Below are 10,887 nucleotides of genomic sequence, written 5' to 3'. Positions count from 1 at the left end.
ACGTCACCAACTTCTACCTGCCATGAGGGACACAACTACCTATAATAGCAAAGTGAAACATTCACAGGTTTTCAGTGGAGCATACTGTCCAGCAGCAGTATCCAATTCTTTTAGAACATTAACATTTGTGGAGTATTTTAAATACAACACGGTAAAATTACACTTTTGGAGTTCCACAGAAGCTTTTCTTGACAGAACAAAAAACAAATAAAAGCACAAAATTGCCTTTCCAAGTGGTCCTGGATCAAGTGATCTATTTTCATCTGTGCGTGCACTATCGACACCAGCAGCAGGCACACCAGAGAAACAACCAACGCCCTTGTGCCACACAAAGAGAAAACACCCTGCTCAGACAGCAAACTCTTGGTAAGAGGTCTATCAGCCACCCAGTAACAGCCATACCTCTGGCAGCCTAAAAGAACAAATGGCATCATGTGAAGGAAAAAAAAGTAAGTTATTTTTCAGTATATACCCCTAGCAAAGCACAACAAAAAGTTTCCTGAAAAACTGAAGGTACTGAGAAAGGAGCTTCCACCAGGTGCTGACACGATCAGTGTCTAACCTCTTAAATAAGGCCAATACAGACCACAAAATGAACTGGAATGAAAGAAGAGTAGAACTGGTCTTTGTCTGCAAACAAAGATTAACATTATTGTTTGACTAAGAGCAGTGCTCAGAGGGTAACCTTTTGGCACTCTCGTTCTTTCTGAACTCCAAACCACTAAACCAAGGTTAAAATGGCACCCTTCTCCACTGTGACATGCCCACATCTAAGTGCAGCAACTGCTGCCCAGTACTCTCAGGAAAGCAAGTTCAAACTTTTTAAATGAGTCATTTAAATCACCACAGTGCCAATGGAAGCTTTGAGGCTTTATAAAGATCAAGAAACCTTTTAGAAACAAACCCAAACCACCGAGCAATAATCGGCAGAGCCTAGGAGAACTTACGTTGTTGTGCTTCAGAAAGATCTACCCTCCTGAAATCCAAAGAGCCTCCTCAGGCTGCAGAAATACTCAAACTCCAGAAATACTTTCTCAAAGCACAAAGACCTGAGAGTGAAACAACAGACTACTAACAGTAGTGTAATATTGTACATGAAAATTATACTAACAGGTCACATTCCAACCTTGTCTACTGAAGCTTTTGAAGGGAGTGAGCTCCAAAGCAGTTATTTCAGAGGCATCAGCTGATTGTTATGGCAATACAATGCACCGGAGAACAAGAGTCCTCTGTTGACATCACAGAATGGAACCACTGATACTTTTCTAGCTTGCCTGGAAGGAAAAGAATTCTTTGCAGTGCTGTTAGAAAAACAGATTCAGAGGCTTAAGAACAAGGACACTTGAAAACAAAGCAAAAATGGATGTTTGAAGAAAAGGCTACTCATATTTCTCCAGACAGGCCACCTATTTATCACAGGGTAGTAAGCTCTTTAGCTCAAGAAATGGAACTTCCTCCTTTGTTTCTCAGTTGCCTCTGAGGTCACACATGATATTCCTGCCCCACTCTGCTAAACCCACAAGCCCCAGAATGGCTGCTGAGAAAAGGCTTCACCATGAGCTCAGCTGGTTTGACTTGCCACCTCAGCAGCCAACCTATGTGAAGCTCAACCATCTCACTGCCTGTGTCCTCTTGTCCACCAGAGACTCGAGCATGATGAAACTGAAACCTCAAAGCCAGGTCAGGAATAGGAAGAGGAAAACATGTTACCTCACAGGGCAGCACAAGCAAACAGGATACAAATCTGGAGAAAACATGCAAGACTAGTTCTGCCTTTTGTGGCAGAACATCTTTCAATGGCCAAGGATGAACTGAGGAAGGCAGCTGTAAGAAAGGAACAGCACAGCAGTTCAGCAGATCTTCTACATGGGCTGACTTTACAGAGAGATTAAGTTGAGATCACGACTTCATTTTGTAGCTTCTTAAAGTATTCCAGAAAATGTTAACTGCATGTCTGAACAATGCCACTGGAGTTATCAGTACAGATGGATTTCACAGTCTGACTGGATTGTGCAGCATGTGGGATAAACATTGAGGTCACAGGAGGAAGCACCTCTGATGGTACCATCCTTTCTCCTCTGGACAAGCACCCCTCTGACTGCAGCAAGCTGGAGACTTTTTTTCCTTTTTGAAACTAGTGCAGTTCTTATTTTCTACTGAAGGTTACAGAAAACAAAGCTCACGTCCCTTTCGGTACTTCAGAGGCAGCCTTGCTCATAAAAGACCAACAGATTTAGCCCTGCAGGAACTATTCCTTTAGCTAAAACTTGATCTATGAACCCAGCCCTTACGCTGGCAGAGATGGATGCAGTGCTTCAGCTCCAGGAGACAGATCAGCCAGAGACTGCCATCATGATGCAGAGCAATGGTCAGAAAGAGAACAAAGACTCTTTACTGTTGGACAACAGGCAGAACTTCAACCTGTAAAAGAAGTATCTTTGGGAAAAAAATAATAAAGTAATTCCAGTACTTTATGGTAACATCCTCTTCCAGGAACATCCTGAAGGACAGCAGCAGTAAATAAGGCTGTCTGCTACCAGTATGTGCCCATTCCAGAACAATGACTGGAGGTAATTAGGTTATGTCCAAATTCATCAATATGATGAAGGTGAAAAGTGATAAAAAGATGAAGAAGCTTTTGTCCAAGTGGGGAATAATGACACACTACGTGTCAAGCTGAACCCTATCCCCGATATTGCTATTCACTCACTTTGAAAAAAGAGAAAATCAGAAAGCTTTATGTTAACCATTTAAAACACAGGCTTGGCCTCTGAAACTTTTTCAGTGATTAAAACACCTCTTTTGTCCCACACCAAGAAAGTCTTTCCAGTTAAGAAGCAGATACACTCATAAAGTAGTGGAGAAAATTAATGCACTTCGGAAGATTCCTGCATTCAGGCTTTCTTACCTGAATTAACTATATACTTCAACTCCAAAACAAGTGAAACAAGGATCATTGAACACTTTGCTCTGAGAAAAGTAACAAGAAGCAGATGCAGAAGAAACTTTAGAAAAGTGGAGGGGAAAAAAAAAAAACTTCAGAGAAGTGAAGAGTAGGGAAAAAGTCAAATTGGCTTTCCTGCACTTTATGTTTGTACCTGTAAAACTAATGAACAAGCCAACTCCACCACCTCAAATTATACTGGTAGGAAAACTTCAATGGAAACAAACTGATTATAATACTGGCTGAAACCCAGTGTTGTAATGCCCACTGCAGCTTTGCCAAGATGCTGTTCTTTCTAGTTTACACAGGTGTGATGGAAGAGATTTCTCTTTCCAAAAACATCTGCCTTACCTTATGCTGAGAAATTCTGAGATGAATTTTTTACAACCACTCCATAGGGGAAGCCAATTAAAAAAATACAAAACAAAAAGTAAGCTCCAAATATGTAAGCAGCTTGCATCATCTCAGCCATTTAAACAAAACCAACTATTTCTGGGTTTCTCCCTGGAAAAGCAGCGATCCAGGTTCAAGTTTTTAAGCTAATTCCTAGCAGTGAATTCCATTTCTGATACAATTCAGATTAACCTTTGGGGTGGATCTCATCATAACCTGTCTTTCTCATTAAGGCAAAGCAGACTTGAGACTCCCATTTTCACACCTCTCCCTTCCTTCTGGGGCAAGGTCAATTTCACACAAAGGAATTTCAGGGTATTTTGGATCTAGAGAAGGCCCTCGGGAAGTTACTGGCAGTGCAGCATCCAATTTCTAATATGAGAATGGACCTAAAGGAGCATCTGAGAGGAAATAGAGAGAAAAACTGGTAACAGCAAAACTGTATGATTATCTTTGAACCTGTCCACTACGGGTTTTGTACACATTCTTCCAGATATTAGTGTACCAGAACAACCTTCTATTTCACAGCTTTAGGGCCCCAAGTCTTCATGAGCAGAGCTGCAAGGTCACACTCTCCCAAAGAGTCAGATCCAGCCTCTGCTGTGCACACAGTGACAGAAAGCACTGCCAAGGTGATTTCTGAAATAAGAATCGCCAGTCCATGAGCTTTTTTTTCCTAGTCCACGAGCTTCACGCAGGAGTTTGAGGAGGCTCTTAGTCATTGTACTGGCTTCTTGCTCTCTTCCAAGTCCAATTAATTATCAGAAATTTTTTGCTTTAGCTTCTGATTATCCTCCAGTGCTTCAGTTTTGCTCTGCTCCTCTGCTTTCTTTGCCTGATCAGGATTGTACCGATACAAATAGCCATAGGGGCGGAGATGATAAATCAAATATTCCAAGTGATACATAGTCACAGAATCCACGTAGTGGAATGAGACTGCTAGATCAGAGCAGCACCCAGGACCCTGAAACACAGATCAAGCCAAAATAATCAGCAATTAATTGCAAAGCAGGCCCTGGATTAAAGATCCAGCAAGAATTCCAACACATACTTGACTCACAGGAGGTAATTCACCATCATCAGCCATGCACATACTTCAAAATGTAATGGTAGGCAATGTGCACTTGCTGCCCAGAAGGCAGCCATGTGCCAGGTTGCATCAAAAGCAGCGTGACCAGCAGGATGAGTGAGGTGATTCTCCCCTCTCTAAACTGCTCTAGTGAGACCCCACCTGGAGTACTGCATCCAATCCTGGCACCCCCAGCATAAGAGGGACATGGAGCTGCAGAAGCGGGTCCAGAAGAGGGCCACAAAGACAATCAGAGAACTGGAGCACCTCCCCTATGGGGACAGGCTGAGGGAGCTGGGACTGTTCAGCCTGGAGAGAAGGCAGCTCCAAGGAAACCTGACAGCAGCCTTTCAGCACCTGAAGGGGGCTACAAGAAAGCCAGGAAGGGGCTTTTTACAAGGCCTTGTTGTGATGACAGGCAATTGATTGAAGCTTGAGGAGGGCAAATTTAGACTGGAGATTAGGAAGAAATTCTTTACAGTGAGGGTAGTGAGATACTGAAACAGGTTGTCCAGAGAGGCTGTGGATGCCCCCTCCCTGGAGGTGTTCAAGGCCAGGTTGGATGAGAACTTGAGCAACCTGGTCTAGTGGAAGGTGTCCCTGCCCATAGCAGGGGGGGTTGGAACTAGCTTCAAGATTCCTTCCAACTTAAACCATTCTATGAATCTATGAAAATGTATCACACATAGCTGCCAAAGCTTCCTTCCAAAATAAAGATGGACAAGGTCTTCTGGAACATAGTTTTGTGTTTTGGCTGGTTGTTTTTTCTTTTTTACAAGATCTTGTTGATAAGTTGCTAATATTCTAACTCTAATTGATAAGATTATGTATTTAAAGAAACTAAAGAGAACAACTGTTACATAAGTGCTATTGTTTCAACAGATGTGGTGCTGAGGAACATGGTTTAGCACCATACATGGTAGAGCTAGAGAACAGTTGGACTTGATCTGAAAAGTCTTTTCTAATCTAGGCAATTCTGTGATTCTCCGATGGTTGGACTTGATCTCAATGGTCTTCTCCAACCAGAACAAGTCTGAACTCTTAGACAATGTTAACCAACGAGCACCACAAGCAAGTCTCAAAATTAGTTCTATTTCTACAGGTTTTATGAAAAGCAGCTGTTAGGCAGAACATAGAATTATAGAATCATAGAATGGCTTGAGTTGGAATGGACCTTAAAGATCATCTAGTTCCACTGGCAGGAATACCTCCTACTCAACCAGGTTGCTCAAAGCCTTATCCAACCTGGTCTTAAGCGCTTCCAGGGATGAGGTGTCCACAACTGCTGTGGGCAAGACAGAGGCCACAGTATCCCAGGGCCACCCTCCTCCTCATTAGGCTGTAATGTAACCAAGCCATACAGTTTCAGCACAGGCAGCTTGGAATGACCCATGCTGGTAGCTGGAGAAGTTAGGAACAGTGTGAGATATGAGGGAACAAACCAGAAAACTAACTGCAAGAAAGGCAGCAGTGGTGCCAGTAGACAAATACATCAAAAGGTTTCATCCTTTTTTGCTGTCTACTGAGGACTGCAAACCAGCATTCATAATAGAATCTTCAGGAGCTCTTCCAGAACGTTCAGTTCGGAGCATTGCCTTTTAGTCAATTAGTGCATTCAAGATATCCTCACACAGGTGTATGACAGGATATCACAACAGAATTTTCTTTTCTCAACTCTACTGATCACCCATCAAGCTGTTAATTCACACATCACACGCACCGTAAGAAGTACTTCATCACATGAGTACCAGGTTCCCAAGGACTTACCTCTACAGTAGGATAATAATTATAATTCCAGTACCAGAATGTTTTTGGTAGGTATCCTCTGACTAAGTGATGCTCTGGAACAAAGGGATGAAAAGTTTCTCTACCATATGTATCCCTAGAGTCTCCTGCTTCCACATTCATGATCTCCATGCATTTTCCTAGTGCTAGGTCTTCAATAGAAGAACTGTGGGTGCATTTCTTTGTTTTAAACGCAGCAACAAATCTCTTCAGAGCTTCTTTGCTCAGAACGTATCCTGCTCCTCCGCTCATGTAGCCCTGTTTCACGTAAGGCTTAAATCTTCTTCCAAAGTAGATTGGCTGTTCGGGACTGTATTTGGACAGAAGCCACCTCAAATTGTCCAGTATAACATATGTGTCATCGTCTGCTTTCATAAACCAATCAGCATCATCAAGATAATGGTCATACACATATTGAAAAGCTTTAATAGTTTTCCAGTACAGTTGGTCTCTGCCTTCTTTGGTTTCTAGGCCCACAGCTGGGAAGTCTTTATTTTCCTCAGAGCTCATAAAAAGTATTTTATTACAACGTTGGGCCCAAGTGGCCTTAACATGCTTGGCTTTCTTTTCTAGATTTTGAGGTCCAGTCATGACCCAACACAGTATTTTCACCTTCTGATACAGTCCCTCTGCAATATTTTTATTCTCATCTGAAAAAAAAAAAAAAAAGTAGTTCCAAAACAGTATTAACTTGATTGCAAAACAGAGATCTGTTTCTAGATCAGAAAAGACATGCAGAGAGAGGAGCTTGCCTCCAAATGTACCACCTAATGAAATTAGATTTAGGAAAGAAAACAAACAAGACTCCCAAAATCAAGAAGCTGAAATCCTTAAAGCTACTTCCACTAAAGGAAGGCATAAAAGCCATATCAAAATGAGTATCTGGTCACGGATGTGTGGCTTCAGAGAACCTTGATGTGTACATAAAATACAATTTGGAGGCAACCTCTTTGTGCTGCTGGACAACTAATGACAGTTTAAAAGCTCTATTCATTGTGTTCACAATTAATAAAACCTAATGATTCCCACACAGAAAGGTCAAAAAGCTAATAAGCTCTGTAAGATATATTCATGTTAACTATCAAGACCTAGTAAATATTTCTAAAACAGCATCATATTTTCAATGGAAAAAGCAGATGGTAAGTCAGAAAGAATTTATCACCAAATCAAGCTCAATCCTGTCCTAAAAAAGTCTGATAAGTTTGGACACTACAAAAGAATAGCATTATTGCTGTGTTAAAAAGGTTTTGTTTGTAGAAATTCACCAGAACAGGCCCAGTTGTCTGAGGTGTGTAAAACAATGTTTTACAAGCATTCATTTCCCTCAGAGAAACATTTTTACTTGAAAACATACAGAGTGATTTTAACTCGTGTAAAAGAATATTCCATAGAGAGTGAGATCTGCATAACTGGTCCTAAGCTATTCCTGCTTACATCTTCTGCAATGACAGATCAGATTTCTTCAGCACAATCTTCTACAATTACATGTGAAATGCTCACAAAGTTGTCTCACAAGGTTTGCAGTTTAAATACTTTGAAACAGCAAATTACTTATTAACATCTTCTTCAGTAAAGGGGTTATAGTGCATTTTTTTCTCATCCAAATTGTCCCAGCTATGACACTAACTGTGTTAACGAGATGTGTCAAAGGTGTGAAACATTAGAAGGGTCTAGCTTTGGAAGCAAAGCACAACAGAAAAAAAGTCAGAGTGCACCAGAATTTCTCCATTTTTTACTGAGTTTGGACTGCTGTATAATCAGCTTGGCAATGCCCACAGTGCTCCCCTCTGCCCCATGGCCTCAATTCCAAGTCTCAGCAGAACACCCATTTGATGACAGTAGTTCATTTGAGAAGTTCCTGCTACAAACAACTCTGGCTACAGAAACTAGAGAAAAAAGCTGGCCACTAAGGAAAAAAATCAGTATTGTAATAAAAATGTAAACAAAGAAAACCACCATTCAGATGATCTCAGGAGAACAAAGATGTTCAGATGTAACCTGAACATGGGGCAAGTGAAAGAAAAGGGGATTCATACAAATTCTTGGCAGTGAAGAAAGTAACATTTTGCAATGCATGAAAAAGGGAAATATTATATAGACAGGCGTAACAAAATACCTTTATGCTGTCTAGAGTCTGCATTGAAATTCATTTGTCCTTGCAGCTGAATGTTATCAGTATCTGCTGAGTGTTGACCATGTGGATCATTGTGAAGGATATGAGGCTGGATCTTAGCCTGTTCTTCTAGTATAATGCTGAACAGGAGATAGCAGACAAAAAATCCGATTGCTGATCCAAAAGTGAAGGTTAGAAGGTTTATCAAAGACTTAGAAGAGGCCATCTCCTGAAGGTAATACACTGTCAAAAACAAAAGAAAAATATATTAAGCTTAAAGCTACTTAGTACAGAAATCAAGTCTCAGACTGGAGGGAGAAATCAAGGCCTGAATCTCTGGAAGCAGAGATCTCAGTTCTAGCTCAGATTCAGCTCCCCTGAGCTTGTAGAGAAGCTGAAGCCCAAGAGCAATGGAAATGTGAATATTAAATGGTACAGCCATTGAGAAATTTCATGCCAAAGGCACACCACATCATCCTTAGCTTAAAATTAAAGGACATTCATAAATCACAGCAGTGACTACACATACAACATTTATTTAAATGTATATATTCTTGTATAAATATAGGTACAGTATCTTAATTATAAATCTGTAATATACATTCCCTTATTGTTTTTGTCCCAAGAAATCTGTGCTTTAAAATGTGATGTCCAAGTCTCTTAAAAAGCTAAAAGATGATCATCAAAGGCAATCTGCAGGTCAAGATACGACATGGGCATGAAATGCACTTAAATTCCAGGAGTATATTACAGGAATTCTTGAACAGATGTCAAACCCAAGAGGATTTTGAAGAGTTACTAAAGCAAGTTTACCCTCAAATTAAGAGTAGTTTTCACAGAATCACAGAACTGTTTTGGTTGGAAAAGACCTTTAAAATTGTGGAGTCCTTCCACTTTAGGAAGTACTGAAGACAGACTTTGAAGAGACTAAGACAACATCTGAATTTTCATAGAGAAACACCCATTTTTAAAAGGCATTTGAAGGAACAAGAAATTACATCATCCTCGAAGCCTCTTCTACTCATCAAACCCTTCATATTCCAGTAACAAAAACCTCTTTACTTCAGCCACAAGCATGCTCCTCAGAAATTAAAGGACTTGGATAACCATTTTTATAGAATTAAACAGCATCAGCACTTCCACCTGCAAAAAAGTAAACTTTATAAATGCAAAACAAGTCTGAATTTTTATATATTAAACACTTTTAAACTAATTTTGGGCTGCTGAGACCTGAGGCCTTTTCATAATTGCAAAGGGTTGAGGTATTTTTTAATAATTCATGACCAAACTCCACGAACATTGCCTGTTAAATATATATTGGATTCAAGCCAGGGCCTTACAAACAAGTGGATGATGTTCCCTCCAGCAGGATCACTGCTAACGTCAGCGGGCAGAACCCAATTGAGTTAGGGAGCCAAAAAAAGAAAATTATGGACTGAAAAGCATGGATCAGAGAAGAGCTGCAGCCACCAAAACAACTCATTTAGCCTGCATCCACTTCACTCACTGACTGTGCAATCTATTGGAAACAGATTGTCCCCAGGCAAGATGCATGGATCACCCTGCAACCACACATGCTCCAAACACTAGCTTTCTGTCTGTCTGAGCACCCCGCTGAAGGGAAAGCGGAGAGGACAGAAGGCAGGTATACAGATCACCTTCAGACGGGACCAAACGTACAGCAGATCTCCAGCATCTGAGAGCACCGCAGCCCTAACATGACAGTTTTCTTACCACACTGCTAGAACAAAGGAAACTGGGAACATAACTTGAAGCACAAAATAAAAATAAGATAAAAAATAAAAAAAAAAACACCTTAAAGTGTGTATCAAAGTCACATAGTTAGAGCTGTGGCTGATAAGGAGCTGCTGTAGTTTTAGAATAGAATAGAATAGAATAGAATAGAATAGAATAGAATAGACCAGACCAGGTTGGAAGAGACCTTCGAGATCATTGCATCCAACCTATCATCCAACACCACCTAATCAACTAAACCATGCAACCAAGCACCCTATCAAGTCTCCTCCTAAACACCTTCAATGATGGTGACTCCACCACCTCCCTGGGCAGCACATTCCAACGGGCAATCACTCTCTCTGTATAGAATTTCTTCCTAACATACAGCCTAAGCCTCCCCAGGCACAGCTTGAGACTGTGCCCTCTTGTTCTGGTGCTGGTTGCCTGGGAGAAGAGACCAGACCCCACCTGGCTACAACTTCCCTTCAGGTAGTTGTAGAGAGCAAGAAGGTCTCCCCTGAGCCTCCTCCTCCCCAGGCTAAGCAACCCCAGCTCCCTCAGTCTCCTTCAATATAAAACAAGGACATAATAGTATTTTTTAAATCATATGTCTTTCCTCACTCCAGTTTTACATCTTGGTAGAGCCTTTAGGTATTGCATCTTCAAGAATAAAATGCAATGTGTTACCATTTGTGACTCAGGCCCTTGTAAAAATGATTTGGTTCCCAGCATTATTTCTATTGTATTAGGTGTCACTAACTTGAGGAGAAAACATGAGGAGTTCAATCAGGTGCTTTCCAACGAAAAAAGGCAAAAACCCCAAAAGCTTTTAAGGAAAAGCCTATA

The 10,887-nt window shown here is 40.9% G+C and overlaps 1 protein-coding gene across 1 annotated transcript; it reads right to left on the bottom strand.

Moving 5' to 3' along the window:
* Window positions 1-1,496: 1,496 nt before the first annotated feature.
* C1GALT1 (core 1 synthase, glycoprotein-N-acetylgalactosamine 3-beta-galactosyltransferase 1) lies at window positions 1,497-8,548 on the bottom strand. The gene is made up of 3 exons (XM_009903762.2): window positions 8,308-8,548; window positions 6,174-6,841; window positions 1,497-4,301 (listed from the first exon to the last, which is right to left on the bottom strand). Exons 1-3 carry the CDS (start codon window positions 8,528-8,530, stop codon window positions 4,092-4,094), a joined length of 1,101 nt encoding a protein of 366 aa, XP_009902064.1. The 5' UTR covers window positions 8,531-8,548; the 3' UTR covers window positions 1,497-4,091.
* Window positions 8,549-10,887: the final 2,339 nt, after the last annotated feature.

This window comes from Dryobates pubescens, chromosome 4 (assembly GCF_014839835.1).
Source record: "Dryobates pubescens isolate bDryPub1 chromosome 4, bDryPub1.pri, whole genome shotgun sequence".
NCBI classification, from domain to species: domain Eukaryota; kingdom Metazoa; phylum Chordata; class Aves; order Piciformes; family Picidae; genus Dryobates; species Dryobates pubescens.
The sequence above is the reverse complement of the archived record's forward strand: the minus strand, read 5'-3'. Positions and strand labels throughout refer to the sequence as shown.